The sequence below is a fragment of the Cetorhinus maximus genome, chromosome 19 (assembly GCF_964194155.1).
Source record: "Cetorhinus maximus chromosome 19, sCetMax3.hap1.1, whole genome shotgun sequence".
In the NCBI taxonomy this organism is placed as follows: domain Eukaryota; kingdom Metazoa; phylum Chordata; class Chondrichthyes; order Lamniformes; family Cetorhinidae; genus Cetorhinus; species Cetorhinus maximus.
This window is the reverse complement of record NC_135897.1, coordinates 5,339,846-5,365,578: the sequence shown is the minus strand read 5'-3', so window position 1 is coordinate 5,365,578 and position 25,733 is coordinate 5,339,846. Positions and strand designations below refer to the sequence as shown.

The 25,733-nt window shown below is 44.3% G+C and overlaps 1 protein-coding gene across 1 annotated transcript in view; it reads right to left on the bottom strand.

The window, feature by feature from the left end:
* Positions 1 to 227: 227 nt before the first annotated feature.
* LOC144693610 (serotransferrin-1-like) overlaps positions 228 to 25,733 on the bottom strand; it is a 53,819-nt gene continuing 28,313 nt past the window's right edge. The window contains exons 9-16 of the mRNA XM_078563422.1: positions 23,425 to 23,555; positions 13,661 to 13,784; positions 10,959 to 11,123; positions 9,610 to 9,766; positions 8,246 to 8,310; positions 7,183 to 7,367; positions 1,993 to 2,185; positions 228 to 502 (exon numbers count right to left, since the gene is read on the bottom strand). Coding sequence (XP_078419548.1) covers positions 468 to 502; positions 1,993 to 2,185; positions 7,183 to 7,367; positions 8,246 to 8,310; positions 9,610 to 9,766; positions 10,959 to 11,123; positions 13,661 to 13,784; positions 23,425 to 23,555 — 1,055 coding nt within the window. The 3' untranslated portion in view covers positions 228 to 467. The remainder of the gene's footprint in view (positions 503 to 1,992; positions 2,186 to 7,182; positions 7,368 to 8,245; positions 8,311 to 9,609; positions 9,767 to 10,958; positions 11,124 to 13,660; positions 13,785 to 23,424; positions 23,556 to 25,733) is intronic.

Genomic DNA, 25,733 nt, shown 5'->3' with positions numbered 1-25,733 from the left:
GTACAGTATTCTATGTTATAATAAACCCATACGTAGAGATTTTTCCCATCACTCCCTTCCTCCACTCTCTAATGAGCACATTGAATGTATAACCCATCAATATTTGTCCCTATTCACCACATCAAAACCTTTATTTTGATTACTTAATTTAATCTCCATCATAATTTCTTAATTACTGATCATCGAGGTACTGCCATTGTTAGAAATAAAACTCGAGAAACCTAAAATCACCGAAGAAGGAAGATTTTATTTTGTATTACAGAAATACAATCAAGTCCCAACTCCTCTACTTCTACTGGGGCGAGATAAATCACTCATCATATCCCTTGCAAACTGATCAATGCAAAAGGAGAATTCAGGCAGGCATGGTGTGGCCATCGTTATAATCAGATGGGTGTCAGATGGAGAGAACGGAATATTCCGGATCATCTGGTGCATGAATCCTCATCAGATCACCACTCTGGGGTTCAGCAAGAAACAAAGGAACAAGCTTCCAGCAGCTCTGGAATAGAGAAGAACAGGTGCTTAGAATATGACAGTAATGGTTTGTTCTGTAAATCTCATTCAGCAATGGGTTTTTAACTTTACCTGTCAAGATGTTATATACAGGCAGTCAAAGCCAAGCTCAATCTGCAGGTCAAACAGTAGTGAAGGACGGGGAATAAATGGACCAGGGCTGTGACTATACACATTAAAAGAGGTCAAAGGGAGATAGGGGAGCTGGAACAAGCGGAAAGATAAAGCAGGGTTAAACACTGCATCGGAATGTGGAGGAGGATTACAGGGAATAATGACAAAAGATAGACCATGGTTAAAGGTCGGCGAGTGAGGTAAAAAGGAGCAAAATTAGAGCCGTGGAGCAGATTAGAGGCTGGGGAATAGGAATGTAGGTACAGGGGCTGGGGGAGGGGAGAAGGACAAGCCAGATGAAAGTTAGAGGCCTAGGGTAGGAGAAAGTTAGAATAGGTTAGAGCATGTGGGAGAGCAAGGTTAGAACTTTAGTGAGGGAGGGTTAGAAGGTAGGGGATAGTAAAAGACAAAAAGAGAGATAGAGAACCTGAGGTATGGGGAGAATGAATTAAAGGCCATAGAAATTGTCAGAGTGGGGTTGAGGTATTAATGAAGAACATAGCATTACAATCAGTGACACCAGGTGACAGTGGAGTTTGGGGTGTTAAGAAAAAGAAGGGAATGGTGGGGATGAAGGTGAATATGGATAGTTCGAAGAAAAGGGAAGATGATTACGAAAAAGGGGAGAAGGAGGAAAAAAAGATGGAGGAGGAACCAGAACAACAGTGTTAAGTAGCTAGCAAGTAGACAAGAGAAGCATTATGACTAGAAATACTATAACTATTTATGGACAAGTAATGGGAAGCTCCACATTTCATAAGGTACCATCAAGTGCAGAGCAGGAATGTGGCAGCAAAGTCTCCAGTAAAGTCACCAAGATCAATGATGTCTCAGCTGGATACAGCAATGCCTAGCTGAATTCCCACGTCAATGGCCAGTATGATGGTTGCCAAGCACTGATTCCCTGATCTCAGCTACTCAAATCCACAGGGATGTAAAAGGCTGCATTCAGTGAAGTTCCAAAAATGTTGAGAGTGAAACTTGTATCCCAGGAAGTGGAATCAGGAGGAGTGGACACTTTAAACCCCACCAGAATGAGTTAGGCCACTGAAAATCATGTATTGAATGAATCCCATTCCACACAAACTCTAATACTCTCAACAATTCTTCTTTGAATAACAGGCAGGGCATTCACAGGGGCCATGACTGGCCCCACAGTCATCTGTTCCTTTCACAGAAAAGCAAGAAAACACCATCACCCAACTGCCCACCCAAGTACTATGACCACCCTTGTAGAATGGAGAATATAAGTACTTAATCAGGACCTGGACATTCCCTGTTTGAAACATAACCACAACAATTCCAAAACTGTTAAATAAACACCACATTGATTGAAGTCCATCATTCACTAATGATATTTACCAGGGACTTTACAGGAGTAGAGCCCTTCCATTGCGGCAATGTAACTGCTACTCAAGAAGCCTTTGTAATCAGTGACAGGGACTTCAACGAGGCACTGAGTGGAGTCCTTAAAAAGGAGGTCCTTCCCCGAAAAACGTTCCGAGCTGAACAGGTTGAATGTAGCTACTTCAGTTCCCTTACGGCCGTGTTTCAGCTGCAATAAGAAGCAAACTTCTCATTGTGGTGACAGCAAAAACACTCCAATGGTCTATAATTGAAATATCTTAGGAACAAAGAACATGACCATCTTCTGAAGGTAATTAAGGATTGACAATAAATGAAGCCTTATCAGCATCACCCACATCCAAGGTCGCATAAAACAGTTACATGTAACACAATTCATTAGTGGTATACAGAATAGTGGATGCTGCATGTGTCATAGCGTACTTGCGGTAAATTCATGACTGTAACAAAAATACTGGTTTAGTGACTGTCCCTTTAAAACAAAGTCAATATGCAAATATAGTTAAACAGTCAAAGTTTTGTGTCAGGCCTGTTGCAATGTAATTTTGCAAAGTTTGCTATTGCAGTCAGGATAGCCACAAGGGTAGAAAACTGAAAGGAAGCCAGTAAAAAGCAATAGTAAAAACAGAAAATGCTGGAATACTCAGCAGGCCGGACAGCATCTGTAGAGAGTAGAGTTAGCATTTCAAGTTTTGATGACCCTTCACTAGTATTTCCAGCATTTTCTATTTTTATTTCAGATTTCCAGCATCTTCAGTATTTTGCTTTTGTTTCAATTAAAAGGCGATGTTTTTAACAAGCTAATTTTAAGGGTATGAGAAAATGCATGGGAATGGTAAAATGGGGAGAGATACAGGTAGGAAAAAGAAAGTAGAACAGTTTTAGCGGAGTAATTTTTAAAGCTGCAAATGGACTTTTTCCTTGAAAATGGCTCAAGGACAGAATAAAAGCACAAGACAAGTTTGGCTTACAATGAAAGTTGTGAAAGGCATTAGGGAGGAAAAAGCATACAAAAATATGTAATATTTAGGAAAAGAATAAGTTAGGTAGATTTATCAAGATCAGCTAAGGAATGTCAAGCAATCAATAAGGTCTGCAAAGACAGATCATGAGGAAAACAGAATTGTAAACTTAAAGCAGAACATTCCTTAAGTATGGCAGCAGCAAACGAAGAGTGCTGTAGTAACTGAAGGTATAGCCTCTCTTGCTATCTATCAGGGGCCATTTGATGTTCTGGGAGGCTCCAACCAATGAGCCTAAGCGTGGGCAATCCGGGAGGGGTGGGGCTTCCTGTCGAGAGTCCTGATCGAGCATGTAGCACTTAAAAAGCTCTCTGTAATAAAGTTTGTCTGTTTCTTGTTGAAACCTGTCCGCTCCATCAAGCCATTACAGGCGCAAAGAAAGAACCAGATGGATTCTGTTCAGCAAATGGGATCCCAGGTTAATGGATTTAATGCCCATCCCTAGTTGTCCTTGAGAAGGTGGTGGTGAGCTGTCTTCTTGAACCGCTGCAGTCCATGTGGCGTAGTTACACCCACAGTGCTGTTAGGGAGGGAGTTCCAGGATTTTGAGCCAGCGACAGTGAAGGAACGGCGATATATTTCCAAGTCAGGCTGGTGAGTGACTTGGAGGGGAACTTCCAGGCGGTGGTGTTTGAAGGGTCACAGGATGAGTTACTCATTTCAGGATTCCTAGCCTCTGAACTGCTTTTGTAGCCATAGTATTAATATGGCTAGTCCAGTTCAGTTTCTGGTCAATGGGAACCCCTAGGATGTTGATAGTGGGGAATTCAGTGATGGTAATGCCATTGAATGTCATGGGGCGATGGTTAGATTCACTCTTGTTGGAGATGGTCATTGCCTGACACTTGAATGCTGCGAATGTTACCTGCCACTTGTCAGCCCAAGCCTGGATATTGTCCAGGTCTTTCTGAATTTGGACATGGACTGATTCAGCATCTGAGGAGTTGTGAATGGTGCTGAATATTGTGAAATCATCAGCGAACATCCCCACTTCTGACCTTATGATGGAAGGAAGGTCATTGATGAAGCAGCTGGAGACGGTTGGGCCTAGGACACTACCCTGAGGAACTCCTGCATTGATGTCTTGGAGTTGAGATGATTGACCTCCAACAGCCACAGCCACCTTTCTTTGTGCTAGCTGTGACTCCAACCAGTAGGGAGTTTTCCCCCTGATTCCCATTGACTCCAGTTTTGCTAGGGCTCCTTGATACCACACTCGGTTAAATGCAGCCTTGATGTCAAGGGCAGTCACTCTCACTTCACCTCAGGGGTTCAGCTCTTTTGTCCATGTTTGAATCAAGGCTGTAATGAGGTCAGGAGCTGAGTGGCGCTAGCGGAACCCAAACTGGGCATCATTGAGCAGGTTATTGCCAAGCAAGTGCTGCTTGATAGCACTGTTGTTGACCCTTTCCATTACTATACTGATGATCAAGAGTAGACTGATGGGGTGGTAATTAACCTGGTTGGATTTGTCCTTCTTTTTGTGTACAGGACATACCTGGGCAATTTTCCACATAGCCGGGTAGATGCCAGTGTTGTAGCTGTTCTGGAACAGCTTGGCTCGGGCCACAGCAAGTTCTGGAGCAAAAGTTTTCAGTACTATTGCCGAAATATTGTCAGGGTCCATAGCCTTTGCAGTATCCAGTGCCTTCAGCCGTTTCTTGATATCACATGGGGTGAATTGAATTGGCTGAAGACTGGCATCTGTGATGCTCAAGGCCTCCGGAGGAGACCAAGGTGGATCATCCACTCAGCACTTCTGGCTGAAGATTGTCTTATCTTTTGCATTGATATGCAAGGCTCCCCCATTATTGAAGATGGGGACATTTGTGAAACCTCCTCCTCCATTGAGTTGTTTAATTGTCCATCACCATTCATAACTGGATGTGGCAGGACTGCAGAGCTTAGATCTGATCTGTTGGTTGTGGGATCACTTAGCTCTGTCTATCACTTGCTGCTTATGCTGCTTGGCACATAAGCAGTCCTGTGTTATAGCTTCACCCGGTTGACACCTTATTTTTAGGTATGTCTTGTGCTGCTCCTGGGATGCCCTCCTGCACTACTCACTGAACCAAGGCTGATCCCCTAGCTTAATGGTAATTGTAGAGTGGGGGATATACTAGGCCATGAGGTTACAGATTGTGTTCGAGTGCAATTCTGCTGCTGCTGATGGCCCACAGTGCCTCATGGATGCCCAGTCTTGAGTTGCAAGATCTGTTCAAAATCTATCCCATTTAGCACGGTGGTAGTGCCGTACAACACAATGGAGGGTATCCTCAATGTGAAGACGGGACTTTGTCTCTACATGTGGGGTGACCACTCCTACCGATACTGTCATGGACAGAATCATCTGCAACAGGCAGGTTGGTGAGCATGAGGTCAAGTATGTTTCTCCATCACCGCCAGCAGACCCAGTCTAGCAGTTATGACCTTTAGGGCTCTGCCAGCAGTGATGCTACCGAGCCACTCTTTGGGATGGATATTGAAGTTTCCCACCCAGGGTACCTTCTGCACCCTTGTCACCCTCAGTACTTCCTCAAAGTGGTGTTCAACATTGAGGAGCACTGATTCAGCAGCTGAGGGGAGGCAGTACGTTGCAATCAGCAGGAGGTTTTCTTTGCCCATGTTTGACCTGATGCCATGAGACTTTATGGGGTCCAGAGTCGATGTTGAGGACTGTATGACACTATTATACCTCTGCTGGTGGGACAGGACATACTCAGGGACTGTGATGGTGGTGTCTGGGACATTATTTGTAAGGTACGATTCCATGAGGATGACTATGTCAGGTTGTTGCTTGACTAGTTTGTGAGACAGCTCTCCCTCTCCCAATTTTGGCACTAGCCCCCAGGTGTTAATAAGGAGGACTTTGCAGGCTTGACAGTGCTGAGTTTGTGTGTCATTTCCGGTGCCTTGGTCAATGCCGGGTGGTAGCGGTTTGAGACTTTGCAGCAGTTTGATAGGCCATTTCAGAGTCAGTAACATTGCTGTGGGATAAAGTGGTGGCAATTATGTTAACTTGGGATGTTGGATGAGCTGTGGTTTTGTGATTTGATAATTTCTGGCCTGGTAAGCCTAAAGGACATTAGTGAGCCAGATGGGTTTCTACAACAATCAACAATGGTCAGCATTAGGCTTTTACTTCCAGGATTTTTATTGAATTTAAATTCCACCATCTACCATGGCGGGATTCAAATCCGGACCCCCATTACCCTCAGTCTCTAGATTACTAGTACAGCAACAATACCACTACACCATTGCCTCCCCTTGCCGTATGGTTTAAAAGTTGTTTGTCTATTCAGCAAGGGTGAGGAATGGGTGATGCCGGTTAATCAAAAATGTCGGTTCCGCATTTTCAACTAATCAGAAAGCTTCTGGTTGATCCTGTAGTGACGTGGGTGTTGAGATTTCGTGTGAGGTGCAGGGGTTGAGCATGCAAATCTAATGAGCAGTGCCTAGGGAACATGGTACTGCAGAACAGTGGGAGGCTGAGACCAGAGTGAGGGCAGGCCGTGGATAACAATTAAATATGAATAATTCATTTCCGAAAGTTAATTGGGGGGGGTGGGGAGAGCGCCAGGCTGAAGGTTCACCTAGGGTGGCAAATACCCCTGTGCCAGCTTTGCTCCTGCCCTGAAACTGTGAATATGTTAACAGTCGGAGGAATTATTAAATTGAGGCATTGAGAGAGTACAGAGTTCACACTCTGGGATTAGAATGGATTTTCATTCAACATTCTCAGCAGATGGGTTTGGTTAAACAGACAAAATAGCTGCCCAGAGCTCCCACATCAAAAAGGCAGGTGTTCTTATTCAAGAAGGTAGCACTGGTTGCTAACTTAGTGAGCCAACTGGCAGCACATAAACCTGAGTAAGGGGTCAGCAACCTGCCTCTGCGACGCCACCCTCTTTTTCCAAAGAGGTCACTCTCCATTAGTCTGAACTCAAATTTTAATTAATAGCAAACAGCGGGTTGAATTACCAACTCTAAGTAGGTCAACTGTGGGGTTCTGTAGAATATAATGGTGGCAGAGTTATATTGTAGACTTGGAATTTTGGATGAGCTGTGGTTTCGTGTTTTCATGGTTTCTAACTTGCCATAACTCACCAATGAAACTCGGACAGACCCCTCTGCATGCCGTAGAACTAAACAATAAAATACTCACCTGTTCACTTTTCAGCAGTTTGAGAACTTGCTCTTTCATATTTGGTCGTGTCATAACAGCATGTGCTGGGACAGTAGCCAGATTGCAGCTAAGGTACTGGTTGACTGGAGCTGTGGTACCATCCTTGCATAAGAGGCGATAATTAGAAGACTGCAGATTCCTATTCCAATCAAGATGTCCATTTCCTGTGAATGAAAATGATTCCAGTATCACCACAAATTTGTCTCCCAGAATTCAACCAGTCATGACTTTTTTGGTTTGAAAGAATGGTAGTACCATAGGTTGACTCAATATAAACGACTCATGGCAAATTCCAGCAAAACAAAGATTCACATAGTGTACAGTGCAATGTTGATGGCCACTGATGAACTGGCTTTTAAGAGGATGGTAATCTTTCTTATTGATTTAAGCATTTAAGATTGATGAAGGAAACTTGTATGGCCATAAGGAGCCCATCTATAGCATCTTGAACCTTGGGGAGTCCATCCACTGGATAAAACCTGGATGACCCTCTCACAGTGATGCTAGGCAATGATGGAGAAGTTGATGAACTGGCTTGCTTACTCAAACATAATATCAACATATTGATGTACCTGTGAGCAGCCAACTGAGAAATATGCCTTGAAGTCACTTAGAATGAGTCTGAAACATTACAGTGGTTACACTTACAGCCATTAACAGTGCAGTGGATGTGTTGGGAGTCATCTGCCAGTCAAGTGGCAGCAAACAATGCAGAATGGTGATGGAGTCCCTCAGGAGGCAGACCCTCCTTGTGTATTGCTCCTGAGTGAGGTTTGGGTAGGAATAATGAGATCTATAGATTTTAGCATTTCAGTGCTACTGGATGATTGTGCAGCCTGTTTCAGTTGCTTTAATTCTGTTTTTCCTCTAAGATAATACTATGGGAATGCCATGGTGCTGAGGGTGGCAAAGGTAAGGGTCTGGAAATTTAGAAGTCATACAGCTGTAGATTTGAAGCTAGGTGCTGAGCAAGCAGAAAAAGCAACAAAATAAAAATTGAGAAATGATTACAATTCAAATTAATTGAGAAAGTTACACATACCATCAGTGTTCTCGAGCACAGTGGTATGCTTAACAAAAGCCACATCACCCGCTTCCACCAGGCATCTGAAGGAGATTTAAGCAGTTAATTCAGGAAGTACATTACAAAAATAACTGCATTCAATATTTCCCTCCTTCTCCAATTTTCTCCCCTCCCCCACAAACGAAGGCATTGACCGTTGTCGATGGGGTATCGATCCGTAATTATGCTGCACATATTCGTGAGTCAAGACATTGAGTGTCAGGAGACTATTTAACCATGTAGTTTGTCACAGCTGATTCCAACTTTATCTTCAGCCCCAACCACTCTTGCGTTTTGCAGCAGGGTTGCTGATCAGGAGTTGCAAATCTGGCTGAAATTTTGTCTTCCCCAGTATCACCTTTCCTGACATGGGAGGGCCATTAAACTCCCAACGGGAGCAGTCGTCTGATTTGAATGCTGCCGGTCAGAAGTTCAGCCAGATGTTGCCCCAGGAAGGAGAATGAGGACTGGGCATTGGTCCCAAGAAATGACAGCTGACATCAAAGTGGCTCAGGAGGACGATTGTTGCATAGGTCTTTGGGAATGGAGGGAATGCCCTTGGGAGCAGAGGTGTAGCCTTTTAAGGCCTCCATCAATTATCTACCCAGGGCATTTAACCCACCCTGCTCCCCATTAGAAACTTCTCCTAGCTTCTGTGCCAGCACCCTTCAGAGTCCTCCAGCCCTGTTTTCCCCTTCTGGGGAAGTGACCCTCATTCCATAGTTCCAGGCCCCTTCTTCCTCCAGTTGTGCTCTCCAGGTCAGGAGCACTGCCGGAAGCTGGCCTGGCCCCAGCAAGGAGGGTACTTTTTAAACTTGCCTTTGAAGGCCTTTCTGGCTTCCTGACAGTTTTACTGATCAGGTCAATCAGCTTTGACTTAAATAAAAATACAGCCAACGTTCATACAATACCAAATAACATGTACAATAGAGGAAGGTATAAGGTTATTTGGGCCAAAGACAAGGCAAAGCTGAGGAAAAATTGTGGAATGAGTTTGGAAAAGGGGGAAACAAAATAACTTGAAATTTGTCACTTTGAATATGAATGTTCAACACTCTTGCACGTAAGACTGAGACAGGGTGAACTTGAGAGGATGAGGATGAGGAGATATGAAAGGTGTGAGATAGGGAGAACAAGAGAGGGTGAGATGGAAAGATTGAAATAACAGGTGGCAATGGCACTTCTACAAAAATAAATGGATCAAAACTTTATTGTTTTGGCTTTCTGGTATAACAATGGAATGATTTAAGCAACTAAGGGAGGAATTTCATGTCAACACAGTGACATTTTATCATGAATATCTCACAGCTGGATTTAAGCCAGATAAGGATTCCGTGTTATACCTGAAGGCACCGCTGTAGCCGAAGTACCGTTCGTTGTTGTTGGCATCACATTTGTTTTCTATATGCAGGCTTTTTCTGGTACCGATACACAGGGAGCACAGTTTGGGGTAGAGATTCTTATCTGCCCCAGGAGCACAACTTTCACCGAAATAGGTCGCTTTGTTCAAAAAAGAAAACATTAATTTTCATGGTCAATAAAATAATTTACAACTAAGCACATGCCTCTGTGCTGATCATTATGTTAGTTCCTAGTAACTCCCTCCTCCATCAATTGTCTACCCAGGGCATTTAACCCACCTTGCTCCCTACTAGAAACTCCTCCTAGCCTCTGTGCCAGCACCCTTCTGAGTCCTCCAGCCCTGTTCTCCCCTTCTGGGGAAGTGACCCTCATTCCATAGTTCCAGGCCCCTTCTTCCCCCAGCTGTGCTCTCCAGGTCAGAAGCACTGCCAGAAGCTTCTGCAGGCAAGAGGGTATATTTTGAGTGCCTGGACAGGTTGAATCAAGTTTGGCTTTGGCATAAGTGTTGCTCTTGTTGCACTGAGGATTGAAGCAGTGAAGCAGAAGGATTTTGACTCGGGAATCCTGCTGGTCCCAACATTAAGTAAACCTGTGAACCCTCTTAAACCCTCCCATTCTAGATCTACAGCAGCACTGTGCCTCCAGCTTGGACACTTAGAATACATCTTTGTTCCCCAAACACAAAGGTCAGCATTATAAAAGCTCCACTCTCTGTAATCCTTACACTTTTGGATCTTTGGTTTTTCACCACTCATGAGTTGTCCCTCCCTTAAATCCCATGATACTTCAGCTTGAGGTTCCAGCTGACAGTTTGTCTCTAAGCTACAGTTCCCAGATGGGAAATATACTCCTTCCCAGCCCAGACCCTCGACCCCTAGTTTCTCATAGTAATAAACAAATGTAGCAAGGACAGCCTTGTCCTAATCCAGTTCTGGCCTACCTGGTACATTTTGACTTTCACCTTAAGGTTTTCGAATTGTAGAAGATACAGATTCAATAAGGGAGCATTTATGAGATGCAGATAGTAGCAAGGATAGAGGAGAGGGAAGATGATAAAAAGGCAAGTTTCCAAAAGGAGAGTGAAAAAGAATCAGAGACAATATGCAGTGAATACTAAGAAAGAAAGTGTGCGAGAAGCACACAAAGAGGAAAACGTATGAGAAACAGAAAGACAGCGTAAGGAAGCTGGAAAAGTGGAGAGCAGGAGACAGACACTCACATGGAGAGAACATTTATTTTTCATGTTTCCTTTGAGCAGTTTAACAGGAGAAACATTAGCTTGGGCAATTAAATATTGCACAAGGGGAGAGAAATGTGGAATCATGCTTACAGTTATAAACATCACAAGCTCTGATTTTATTGTTTTTAATCAGGCGCCCCATGGGAACGTTCCAGCCAGCAGTCCGCCCAACACCTGTGTGACAGGATTTCTTCCCTCTTAGCGACTCCCAGTTCAGTTGTGAATTCTTTACAACCGCCACGGCATAGTAAGAGGCTATAAGAGGAATACAAACAATTTAACAATTGCAATGGAAAGGATGATAATTATTTGAACCAGGCCAGGATTAAGGACAGTGGGAAATGAACAGGTCAATGATTTAGTTTTAGATAACTCCAATATTGAGCTGTCAGAGATCTGATAGGCTCAGTGCTCTAAGTTTCTATGTTCTATTGTTCCAGTAATGGCAAGTCCCAGCAGGGCAATTGTCCTCTGAGCCAAAAGGTTTAGGTTCAAACTCCAATTATTGATCACATAATGTAGTTTGACCCTCTGGTGCAGTACTCAGGCACTGGCTGTACTGCTATTGCAGAACTGGAGGCCATAATTTCCATGGCTTTCTTCCTACCATAAAGATGCCCTCTGGCTTTGGGGCCCCTAAATTAATTTGGGTGCCTCTGATTCAGACAGCACCACCTGGAGAAACAGAGAACAGTAGATTGCAGGAGTGGGGAACTAGCTAGTCTGTCCGTGAGGGTGGACAGGGTTTGGATTACATGACACAACCAGCAGTTTATGTGCTGTTGGTAAAACCTTTTCAAAACAAAATTGTATTTTCAGAATTGCTGCAACTGATTGCACAGTCTTTTTGACCCTTTAGAATTGTGACGTTCTCCTGTCCCCACTTTGCCTCCCCGGAGCAATTCTGGAACCCGGGAATGATCAAATATCCCTTGTATCTGGCATTGCTGTGACAGAATACATGTTGTTTCAGATATTTCAATCACATGGGTATTAAAACATGTCATCTCATCTATGTACAGACTTACTGAAGAACACCCATTACATCCAGCTGGAAATTAGAGGGTGTAAATACAGCCCAGACATGATGGTATCTGTCCCCAACCCACTAGCTGCCCAAGTTCTACTGGGATATTGCCAGGAAGTGAGAAAATTATCCATCTCAGTCTATACTTGTTATTTTATTCTTTCATGGGATGTCCTGAAAATGCCCATTTATTGCCCATCCTTAATTGCCCTTGAGAAGGTGGTGGTGAGCTGCCTTCTTGAACCGCTGCAATCCATATGGTGTAGATGCACCCACAGTGCTGTTGGAGGGGGAGCTCCTGGATTTTGACTCAGTGACAGCGAAGGAACAGCGATATATTTCCAAATCAGGGAGGTGTGTGGCTTAATTGGGAACTTGCAAGTGTTGGTGTTCCCATACGTCCACTGCCTTTGTTTTTCTACGCGGTAGAGGTCACAGTTTTGAAAGGTGCTGTCAAAGGAGCCATGCTCAGGGCATCTTGTGGATGGTACACATGCTGCCACTATGGGCTGGTAGTGGAAGGAGCAAATTTTAAGGTGGTCGATAGGGTGCCGTTCAATGTGGCTGCTTTGTCCTGGATAATGTCAAGCTCTTGAAAGTTGCTGGAGCTGCACTCATCCAGGCAAGTGGAGAGTATTCCATCACACTCCTGACATGAATTACTCCTTCAATATGGGAGGAGCCATCCATTGCCTTTGATGTTTAACAAAAGCCTCACCTGCCTGTTCCAGTAACCATTAAACATGATACTTTTCCAAGAAAAGCAGCCTTACTGTTCACTGTATGTACAGTTCACTTGCAGGTAATGGTTTGATAGTCTTTCTTCCTGAACATATGTTGAGGTCATTACTAATGACTGCATACATTCAGAGAGATTTGTCTAGGTAATAAATATTTTAACACTTACGTATTATGTTACTTTTTGTGCATGGAGTAAGATCATCTGCAGAGAGAAAGGAAGGAGTAAATTTAAAACAAAAACAATCACAAGTGAATAGCCTGCAATGCTTATAAGCTTGCGTGTCTGAAAAGAATCTTCTCCAGTTCTACTCGTACTATGTACATAAAAATAAAGACACCAACCCTCAACACACACACCAAGTCATGTATCCCTTATCCCAATCACACTGCAGGGACATAGACTAAATCATGGAGCTTCACCTCCACACACAAGGAATGAATAATGGGCCAAGGGCATACAGTTTACTGTGGCAGACTTGTCCAATTCCTTAATATTTCAATACCCTCTCAATTTTTGGATAAACCCTTTGCACTATAGTATGAATGATGCTTTTATGTTTCAAAAGGAGTTTTTTGTTACGTGGTGCTCCTGAAGCTCTGTAAAACCATCCGAACTATCTCATAAAAATGCTCTAAATGGGCTGTAGAAGTCTATGATTCACTAACTTTGCAGAGTTTCACAAATTATATTTTAAAAACTTATACAAACTTTATAGTTCCAAGCATGACATGAAAAATACAATGAGAGAGAGAAATTGTCTAGGATGAGGAAAACTCAACCAGATGTTTTGAAGATTAAGTCCTGGCTTACAGTACAGTGATATCAGAAGAGCCTGTCACAGGTTACGTCTGTCTAAATCAACAATCGCCCACGGTACAAGTTTCTACTTTTCAAAATAACATATGCACAAAGGGAATAAACTTCTGCTGGACTGTTTGAGATGGGGAACCAAGGTCGTAGTGTCCTTATCTCCACACAAGGCCACATGTCATTCAAGCCCAAGATTCATGCAATGAAGGTAACAATTTAAAGTTTGTGTCGAACACTTACTTTTGTTATAATATTCTGCCATGACTGGGACGAGGCCACATTTTCCTCCAACATATACTTGCCCACCATCAAGGCTTACTGCATCAGCAACACCAGACTGCAAGCAGAGAATTTATTTAGTGTGTGTTTCTGTCTCTCTCTCTCTCTCTCTCTTTGTCTGTCTGACTCCTTTCCTCCCAGAGCACAAACCCACAGATTTCCCTTCATACTTGCATCCGGTACATGAAGCAAGCATTTGGTGTGGGTAGTCAGCAGAAATAGTCTCTGAGGGCTCTCTCTCTCTCTCTCACCTCCATTAATGCTCTAGATGTAACCAAGATCACAACTTGTCTAAGATTGGCAAGAGCTCTCTTACTTTTTCTTACCAGCCATTGAGAGCATTCAGAACCCTCCACAGAAGCTCAGTTTTGAGCGTACCATTTATTTTTACAGGATGCTTGTGTGAGGAATTATTGAACCAGTTTAGAATAGAAGCCATCTTGGAAACCGTGAGCATAATATAATTGAATTTAGTGTCAGACTCACTGGGAATAAGGAAGCACGATAGGGGTTGTTAATTTTGAAGGAGTGAGGAAACAGTTAAAGGAGCTGGACTGGAATAGATTGTTGGAAGACCAAAGTTGGAGAGAAATGGGACAATTTTAAATGCACAATGTGAAAATTATAGAACTAAAAGGTAGGAAGCAATCTGAATAAGAGGAAGTCTTTAAGGGAAATAATGTAAGGAATGAAAATAGAGGGTATTTCTCAAATTAGATCTTCAGGTTCAGTGGCGAATGCTTGGGAATATAAGAATATGGCAAAAAACTGTTTAAAAAGCTGGTTGAACAGACAAATATAGACAGTGAGGTTAAGAATGCAGTAAACATAAAAACAATGTAAAACTTTCTTTAAATACATCTACAATCAATGTGTAGTGAGGAAATACAGAAATGGGGAAGTTGAAAGTGAAACTGAATTACAGATAACCTGAACAGCTTCACTGTTCATGAAGGAAGTCACTGACACACTCCGAGAAGTTTCCGGGGAACAAGGAAGAACTTCTAGTAGCGGTATTGCTAATAAAGAAGCAACAGAAACATTCAAGGATCACTTAAGGGAACAGCTGAGGAAATTGGTCAAATTCTGATGGGGACCTTTAAGAAATGATTCAATTTGAATTTGTTTCAAAGGATTAGAGAGAGGGAAATATAACACTTATGTTTAAAAAGACTAAACGATTTACTTGAAATTTCCTGTGGGCCTGACATCCACCATGCATAGGTTTTAAAGGCTATCCTGAAGAAGGGAATTACAAAACACCTAGAAGAGTCTGATGCAATCTGGGAAAGTTAGCAAGGCCTTAAGGGATGACTTCTCATGTTTGGCAAACCCCACTAAATTCTTTGAAGAGATAACAGATTTGCGGATAAAAGAAACTGTAGTTATCTTTTATCTAGACTTCAGCAAGGCTTCCTATGCAGTGTTATATAAGAGGTTGTTCCATAAAGTAGAAAAGCACTAATAACGTGTCTGGTTAATGAATTGGATAGACAACTGATTGTAAAAGAAACAGAGGGTAGTCAATCATGGAGATGGCCAAATAAAAAGAAGAAAGATTTGAAGCCAAATAGTGCCTTTCATGGCCTCAAGATGTCAGAAAGTGCATTACAAGCTATGAAGGGCTTGTGTCACAATGGGCCACTGTCAGCTTGGTGAAGAGAAAATGCTAACGGTGAGAATGGCTCAATCTCGGATCAGTAAATAGACTTGGATGATTTCAATCCCTTCCACACACTGTTCTCATCTGGTGAGTGATGAAGATCAAACGTTCTGCCTCTGCCATGTGCATCACAGAATCACCTGCATTCTCTCTCTCTCGCTGTGCTGGGATAGTACAGGTACACGGTCTCACCCTGCACTGCGATAGCACGGACAAATATTCCCCCTCTGCATTGAGATAGTACAGAAAAACGGTCTCTCTCTGCACTGGGACGGCAGAGATACACAGCCTGTCTCTGCACTGGGATAGCACAGACACACGGTCTGTCTCTGCACTGGGATAGCACAGACACACGGTCTGTCTCTGCACTGGGATAGCACAGACACACAGTCTGTCTCTGCACTGGGATAGCACAGACACACAGTCTGTCTCTGCACTGGGATAGCACAGACACACAGTCTGTCTCTGCACTGGGATAGCACAGACACACAGTCTGTCTCTGCACTGGGATAGCACAGATACACAGTCTGTCTCTGCACTGGGCTAGCACAGATACACAGTCTGTCTCTGCACTGGGATAGCACAGACACACAGTCTGTCTCTGCACTGGGATAGCACAGACACACAGTCTGTCTCTGCACTGGGATAGCACAGACACACAGTCTGTCTCTGCACTGGGATAGCACAGACACACAGTCTGTCTCTGCACTGGGATAGCACAGACACACAGTCTGTCTCTGCACTGGGATAGCACAGACACACAGTCTGTCTCTGCACTGGGATAGCACAGACACACAGTCTGTCTCTGCACTGGGATAGCACAGACACACAGTCTGTCTCTGCACTGGGATAGCACAGACACACAGTCTGTCTCTGCACTGGGATAGCACAGACACACAGTCTGTCTCTGCACTGGGATAGCACAGACACACAGTCTGTCTCTGCACTGGGATAGCACAGACACACAGTCTGTCTCTGCACTGGGATAGCACAGACACAGTCTGTCTCTGCACTGGGATAGCACAGATACACAGTCTGTCTCTGCACTGGCATAGCACAGACACACAGTCTGTCTCTGCACTGGGATAGCACAGACACACAGCCTGTCTCTGCACTGGGATAGCACAGATACACAGTCTGTCTCTGCACTGGGATAGCACAGACACACAGTCTGTCTCTGCACTGGGATAGCACAGACACACAGTCTGTCTCTGCGCTGGGATAGCACAGACACACAGTCTGTCTCTGCACTGGGATAGCACAGACACACAGTCTGTCTCTGCACTGGGATAGCACAGACACACAGTCTGTCTCTGCACTGGGATAGCACAGACACACAGTCTGTCTCTGCACTGGGATAGCACAGACACACAGTCTGTCTCTGCACTGGGATAGCACAGACACACAGTCTGTCTCTGCACTGGGATAGCACAGATACACAGTCTGTCTCTGCACTGGGCTAGCACAGATACACAGTCTGTCTCTGCACTGGGATAGCACAGATACACAGTCTGTCTCTGCACTGGGATAGCACAGACACACAGCCTGTCTCTGCACTGGGATAGCACAGACACACAGTCTGTCTCTGCACTGGGATAGCACAGACACACAGTCTGTCTCTGCACTGGGATAGCACAGACACACAGCCTGTCTCTGCACTGGGATAGCACAGACACACAGTCTGTCTCTGCACTGGGATAGCACAGACACACAGTCTGTCTCTGCACTGGGATAGCACAGACACACAGTCTGTCTCTGCACTGGGATAGCACAGACACACAGCCTGTCTCTGCACTGGGATAGCACAAATTCATGGTCTCTCTCTGCACTGGGATAGCACAGACACACGGGGGCTGAATCTTATGTCTCACGGGCGGGCGCACGCCCAACCTGATTTGGTGTAAAATCGCGCTAGAAGATGTTGGGTGCGCACTCGTCCGATATTTCGCTCAGTGGGCGCGCACAAATATTAGAAGTGTGCCCGCTGACAATTAAGAGGGCAATTAAGCCAATTAACAGCGCAACTGTCTCTGATTTTTGTGGCCCGTCCAACCTTACATTTGGCAGACAGGTGAATCGGCCAAGTGGCCTTTACATTTATCATCAAATGTCATCCAAGAGTGGGACAAGATTTCCATAATGAAATAAAATTAAAATAAAAATCTGTGGACAGCATTTTGATCATCTATATTTTCAGGTGACTGTGAAGCATGGACATTTTTTTGCAGCTTTTTAAAAACTTATTTCATGAGTTTCAGGTTTACAGCTCCTTGAAGCAGCTGTCTGCCTTCAGGGAGCTCTCTCGCAGCGCTCACCCATGTCCCCAGTGGCATCATCGCACACCGTCTTCCCGCCCCCAGCCTGGCAGCATTGAGCTTTTCAGCTCGTGTTCCACGCTGGCTGGCCGTTAATTGGCCAGTCCGCGTGAAATTGCGGTCAGGGGCTGATCGCGGTCGATGATCCATTTTCCAACCGCTCCCAGGCCCGCCAATCGCACACACCCACCAAACGTAAAATTCAGTCTGTGGTCTCCCATTGGATTGAGATAGTACAGGTACATTTCTCTCTGAATTGGGATAGCACAGATACACAAATCTGTGTCTTCATTGGGGTAGCACAGATACAAGATCACTCCCTGCATTGGGATAGCACAGATACACGATCTCTCTCTGCATTGGGATAGCACAGATACACAATCTCTCCCTGCATTGGGATAGCACAGATACACAATCTCTCCCTGCATTGGGATAGCACAGATACACAATCTCTCCCTGCATTGGGATAGCACAGATACACAATCTCTCCCTGCATTGGGATAGCACAGATACACAATCTCTCCCTGCATTGGGATAGCACAGATACATGATCTCTCCCTGCATTGGGATAGCACAGATACATGATCTCTCCCTGCATTGGGATAGCACAGATACATGATCTCTCCCTGCATTGGGATAGCACAGATACACAATCTCTCCCTGCATTGGGATAGCACAGATACATGATCTCTCCCTGCATTGGGATAGCACAGATACACGATCTCTCCCTGCATTGGGATAGCACAGATACACAATCTCTCCCTGCATTGGGATAGCACAGATACACAATCTCTCCCTGCATTGGGATAGCACAGATACACAATCTCTCCCTGCATTGGGATAGCACAGATACACAATCTCTCCCTGCATTGGGATAGCACAGATACATGATCTCTCCCTGCATTGGGATAGCACAGATACACAATCTCTCCCTGCATTGGGATAGCACAGATACATGATCTCTCCCTGCATTGGGATAGCACAGATACATGATCTCTCTCTGCATTGGGATAGCACAGATACACGATCTCTCTCTGCATTGGGATAGCACAGATACACAATCCCTCCCTGCATTGGGATAGCACAGATACACAATCTCTCCCTGCATTGGGATAGCACAGATACACAATCTCTCCCTGCATTGGGATAGCACAGATGCATGATCTCTCCCTGCATTGGGATAGCACAGATACATGATCTCTCCCTGCATTGGGATAGCACAGATACACAATCTCTCCCTGCATTGGGATAGCACAGATACACAATCTCTCCCTGCATTGGGATAGCACAGATACACAATCTCTCCCTGCATTGGGATAGCACAGATACATGATCTCTCCCTGCATTGGGATAGCACAGATACACAATCTCTCCCTGCATTGGGATAGCACAGATACATGATCTCTCCCTGCATTGGGATAGCACAGATACATGATCTCTCCCTGCATTGGGATAGCACAGATACATGATCTCTCTCTGCATTGGGATAGCACAGATACATGATCTCTCTCTGCATTGGGATAGCACAGATACACAATCCCTCCCTGCATTGGGATAGCACAGATACATGATCTCTCCCTGCATTGGGATAGCACAGATACACCATCTCTCCCTGCATTGGGATAGCACAGATACATGATCTCTCCCTGCATTGGGATAGCACAGATACACAATCTCTCCCTGCATTGGGATAGCACAGATACATGATCTCTCTCTGCATTGGGATAGCACAGATACACAATCCCTCCCTGCATTGGGATAGCACAGATACATGATCTCTCCCTGCATTGGGATAGCACAGATACACAATCTCTCCCTGCATTGGGATAGCACAGATACATGATCTCTCCCTGCATTGGGATAGCACAGATACACAATCTCTCCCTGCATTGGGATAGCACAGATACATGATCTCTCCCTGCATTGGGATAGCACAGATACATGATCTCTCCCTGCATTGGGATAGCACAGATACACAATTTCTCCCTGCATTGGGATAGCACAGATACACAATCTCTCCCTGCATTGGGATAGCACAGATACATGATCTCTCCCTGCATTGGGATAGCACAGATACATGATCTTTCTCTGCATTGGGATAGCACAGATACACAATCTCGCCCTGCATTGGGATAGCACAGATACACGATCTCTCCCTGCATTGGGATAGCACAGATACACGATCTCTCCCTGCATTGGGATAGCACAGATACACAATCTCTCCCTGCATTGGGATAGCACAGATACACAATCCCTCCCTGCATTGGGATAGCACAGATACACAATCTCTCTCTGCATTGGGATAGCACAGATACACGGTCTCTGTTTGCACCAGGAAGCACAGACATATGGTCTGTCTCTGCATTGGAGTCATAGAGATACACATCTGGACTTTGCTGACCTGATGCTCACCAAACCCACATCAGGCAGCCAAAAATGGAGGTGGGGGAGCCATAATTATTAATTTCCCATCGGATTCTTTGTCCGGTGCAGGAAATATGGCGGGTTGCTACCCAATGCCCCTGCAAGTGCGTCAGGATCACCAATTTATGAAATGCGATTTTCAGAGCCATCACCATTTTCATCAAAGCGTGTGGGTTGCAGAAGAGTGTGTGAACCGCATCAGGTTTTTCAGGTCACGAACACAGCAAATGACCCTCCACCAGTGCAGGAACATTTTCTACTTGCTACAAGTAAAGGTATTTTTCCAATACTTCAACTGAGAAAGTGTTAGGGAAGTTCTTCAATCTGACCGGGAAGTGAGGGAGGAGGAAGGCGACAGGTCCTCAAGCACTCAGAAGCTGGCTACCAATTTGCCACCAACAATCTTCCATTCAAGGATAAGTCTTCCAGTGGACATGGGTGCAGCTCCAGTACACCTGGAAGTGACTCGCGTCCAACAGGAGTAGCAGCAACCTCATGTGGCATGGGATAGGGGCCTGAGACAGCCCGAGACAGCAGGCATAGCTCCTTCGGCCAGTACAAAGGAGGAGGAGAAGGACCAGGGATATCCCGTGCACTATATATATACAGGAATAGGTTCCCTACCTGGAGATAGGAAGAGCCAGTGCAGGAGGAGACTTTAGGCGGAATCATCCCAGATTTGCACCAAGTGCAGTAGTGGATGGGAAAAAAAGTTTTACCGCGAGTGCTGCCTGAAGCAAGGTAGGCAAACAAGCCCAAAAGTCTCGAGCGAAGTGCAGCTCGCCAGGTACATGTCCCTTATGTTCAGTTGATAAACATGCCAGCGTGCAATCATGCCAACATGCTCGGATGATCCAGCGTGAGGGGTTTGATTCCGGTGAGCTTGGCTTATAATAATATGCAGATGTATTACAATGAGGTTCCCGATGTGCGGTGGTAGGAAACACGGCCCACTATTGATGGGCCGAGCAAACGTCAGGATTCCCTCAGTGCAGGGAAGCCTGACCCGCCTCTGTAGATTTATCAGCCCCCGGTTTGCTCTCCTGCTGGCTTGAAGGGATATGCTGCTGGGATGCTGCTGGGACATAGCTGGCATACCCTCCAGCCACCGTTGAGCCATCTGCCAGATTGTCTTGTTCAGGGTCCTTAATTCCACGCTGACTCCAGCTACAGAGCCATGCACCCTGTGCAGGACTTCTTGCAGCTCATGCATGTACTCCAGGTGCTGCCACATGTGGCTCTCCATGACATTGACTAATCTCTCATGTGTGCAGCGCATGCACTTGAGAGCTCAAGTTATGGTCAAGCTCATCACTGCCATAGTCTCCTCCATTTACAGAACATGAGTCTGCATTACCTCAGGGAACTTGCCATATATCTTTTGCTGCCGAACCAAATACTGAGCCTCAAACTGAGGCCAGGATTTTCTGTCCCTGACTGTGGCGGGTATCATCGTGGGCAGATGGAAAATTTGACAGACCAGCCAGAAGTCCATTAACTTCAGGCGGGAATTTCCAGTCCCAAGACAAGCGGGACTGGAAAATCCCAACCTGAGGCACTGTCTCATTGTCTTGTGGAGCATCACTACAACTGTCCTCACCTTTCTTAAGCTTCTGTCTCTGCCACATCCTCCTGCATACTAATGCTATACTCCTCACCTAGTGCTCCCAAATCTAATTCTGCACATGTACCCACCAGTGTGCAAGTCTTTGGGCTGGTGCTGTTTGAGCTCATCTGGTGTGACAGTGCTCCCTTGGACACTAGTTCCCTCTTCATGGTTACTGAGGTGCTGCCTGCCTCCTGGAGCTTAGTTCACACTGCTAGGTACCATGTAGGTACCCATAGCCACATCTTTTATTTGGAGGAAGTGAGACAAGTTAAAGGAGAAATTCTTCAAGGACAGAACAAGTTCAGCCAAGTGGAGGATGGGGATGGGGATTGTTTGGCCCTCCGTTCAAGGAAGAAGCGGAGAGCCCTCAGACCATCCTGGTGTAGGATGGAGGTGTGGAGGAATTGGACATCCATAGTGAAGAGGAAGCGGTTGGGGCCAGGAAACTGGAAATTGTTGAAATGATGTGGACCATCAGAAGAATCTCAAATGTATCCATATTCTGTAGAATTTTCCTTTAGCTGTGTTTACTTGTGCTATAATACTAGGGGGAGCGCTTCCCGCACATGCGCAGAGGCAGTGTCAGTAGCAGAAAGTGAGAGATGCTTTTAGGCTGAGTGCTCATACCCAACCCTTCCTGATGCCTTTCCAGTCATTGACAGGAGTTAGTGTTTTATATATGGGGAAGTGGTTTTTCACATACAGAAAGGCTAGGTTTTTCTGTATGGGAGAGGTGGGTTTTACATTTAAGAAGCTGGAATAGGCTTTTTTTATAAATAGGGAAGTGGGGTTTTATATATGGGGGAAATGTGGTTTCATACATGGTAGGTGACTTTCTTATGTTACAGGCGGTCATGAAAAGCACTCTATATGCAACTCTTTCTATTCTTAAATGTAGAGAGAATTTAACTTATTATCGAACCTATGCTGTACCCACTCTGGGAATGTTCGATGGAACTGGGTAGAGGAAGCTTTACTCTGTATCTAATCCATCCTGTTCTTGACCTGGGAATGTTTTATGAGGCAGTGTATTAGATTATATTTTCAGCACAGAAACACAACAGATCTAGCTGGTGTTTATAATCCCTCGGTGCTCCTCTCACACTGCTTTAATTGTGCAGCCCTTTCAACATATCTATTTATTTCTTTCTCCCTCATGTGTTTATTTAGCTTCCCTTTTAATGCATCTATGCCAGTTGCCTCAACTACTGTTTGTGGTGGCAGGCTCCACATTCTAAGCACACTCTGGATAAAGAAGTTTTTTTGTGAATTGCCTCTTAGTAGCTATCTTATAATTATGGTCCCTAGTTCTGGTTTTACCCACAAGTGGAAACATCTTCACTACATCCTACCCTTGCAAACTCTTGGATAACCTTAAAGGCCCCTCACCCCAGTCTTCTCTTTTGTAGAGAAAGAATTACAGTCAATTCAATATTTCTTAATAAGTATAATCTATCTGTTCTGGTATAACTCTAGTAGACATTTTCTTACACCTTTCCCAGTGCCTCAGTGTAGAAAGAATACACTCTGTATCTAACCTGTTTCTGGCCTGGAGTACTTAGATGGAGCTTTACTCTGTAATGATTCCCTGTTGTACTTGACCCTAGGGTAAAAGAAAACTGTTCCATTGCTAATCTTAACCTGATGAACATGAAAAAATGCTTTGTAAAACATTACTGTCACTTACCGTGATTTGTTTGATGCAGTCCTCAGCATTGAAGCCCTCGACACAGTTTACTGCTGTCCATGTGTCGCACTTCCTCTTTTCAGGCTCCCCAATGGTGCACCAGCGTATCTTAGAACTCAAACTACCAGTCTCTACAACACAAGTATTTTGAAGGGTTATTATCGTCCCATAAACTATATTTGACAGACTGGAGCAACCTTTCAATCTGTGAGTCCCTACATAAACAGTTTCGTAATACGGCATAAATTGACAATTATTGTCAATAACTAAAAACTCCAGCATCTACACAGTGAAGGAATAGGAGCCCTCATTGTCTCTTGCTCTTTCAGTATCAGTGGAGAAAGAAACAGAGCTAACATTTCAAGTCAAACATGGCTCTTCTTCAGTTCTGAAATGGATAAAGTACTCTTATGCATTCAATTAGTATTGAGAATCTGATTTAAGTGGGTCATCTGGACACTGTGCCTTGAGTTTTACATTGATTCCAAGTCTTGACAGCTGTAATGTCTCTGAAAAAAATTGAACTGATGCTCGACTTCTTTGATTGAGACTTCACCTGTTGAACCCTTGAAAAAATGAAGCAGATAGCTGGACACCTGGTCAGGCAATTTTAAAGACTCTATTGCATTGAGCTCTGTAGGGTTTGTTTATTCAGTAGTGCAATGGAATCCCACCACGAGCATTTTACAGACTTCCCACTGTTATTATATGGTTCATGAGTTTTGCATATAGTGGATACTGGGTTTGGTGATACTAGGGCATGGAGGATACGAGTGGAGTTTGGAGGATGCATGGGATCATGGGAGTTGAGGATGGTGAGGAGGGGTGGGGGCTAGGGGGTGAAACATGTCCATGTCGGACACTGGGTCAATGTCCCAGTGAACAGAGGCTGGCCTTCTAACCTGCCGACCTCAGCATCTGCCTGTCTCCGTTGCCACGTAGGCCTGCTTCAGGAAGTGGCGGCCATGACTCCAGTCCCGTCCCAACTCTGGAAGATGAAAATTCCTTGTGAACGGACTGCCTTTCAGAAATCAGGATTATGATGTCGAGATGTGGTCCAACTTGTAATTCCTGCCTTGAGGATGAAAATCTGGACCCTAATCTCAAGGGATTGCTGTGTACTTTGTCTGTTCGCAATCAACTAACAATGGTATGTTGGGTAATAGTCTAGCCATGTTGCAATGGTGTTATACACAACCCACAGTGTATATGTAGAATGTCACAAAAACTTGTGTGCAATATTTACAAGTTAATGTATATAAATCAGTGTTTGTTGTATATAGCAGAGAGAATAGGCTGGAGCATGTTAGAGGCAGGATAGCAACTAGAGTGGAACATGACTGCAATATGTTTCAGTCGGGATCACACATCCTTTTTAGCTCCTTTATACTATCCTCACCCTTATAGTCAGACAGGATGTTGCCATGAACTGTTTTATCTCCTGGCAGTGGTGCAGCTTCAGATTGGCTTGTGACTGAAAGAATGGTATTCTCCCAGCCATCTCACTCAGGGAATGAGGTACAATTTGAGCACAAAGAGGATAAAGACTCTGAATATAAACTGAGGGCAGGATTCTGTTAAGTACAGAGCTCTTATTTTCAGTATAAAGAAAAGGGGTAAAAAGTCACTAGGTGGGGGGGGGGGGGGCGGAAATGGAACCCAAAAAAGTGAGTAAATTTCAAAAAATAAATAAAAGCAAAAAGTTATCACTTGGAAAATCACTAAAACTCAGAAGCAAGCAAGAGACTGAAAATAGGTATTATCATGCTGAATGACAATGAACAATTATTCATAGGTAACACTTTTGTGGATCTCATAATCAGACATCCATTTGACCCCTTGATGGGTTTAAAAATAATTTGAAGCAAAATTTAAAAAAACAATTGTGGTTTAGCCACTTACTTGCCACCAGGACAAAGGAATAAAAATTGTTGGAAATTATTCTAAGGTGAACAGTTTGCTGTATGATTGGTGACATCTGTCTTTTTGACACTATCAGTATGGTCATTGTTTCTATACTCTGCAGCCCTTGCTATTTATCTAACCAGAAATGAAAGACTGTCTTTTGCATTATAAAGGATACTGTCCTCACAGCAGTGCCTAAAGATGATTTGGAATTTCCTTATAAAATCCAAATTGAACTTTTTTTGTTTCTTTCCAACCAAACATTTGTGCTGAGTGAGTTTTAGCACATCATGTCGCCGATACCATGGATGAGATGCTCCTTCATCACCAGATCCCATTTTTTGGGAAATAAATAATGAAAAGTTCAGAAATAAAAACAGAAAATGCTGAGAAAACTTAGCAGG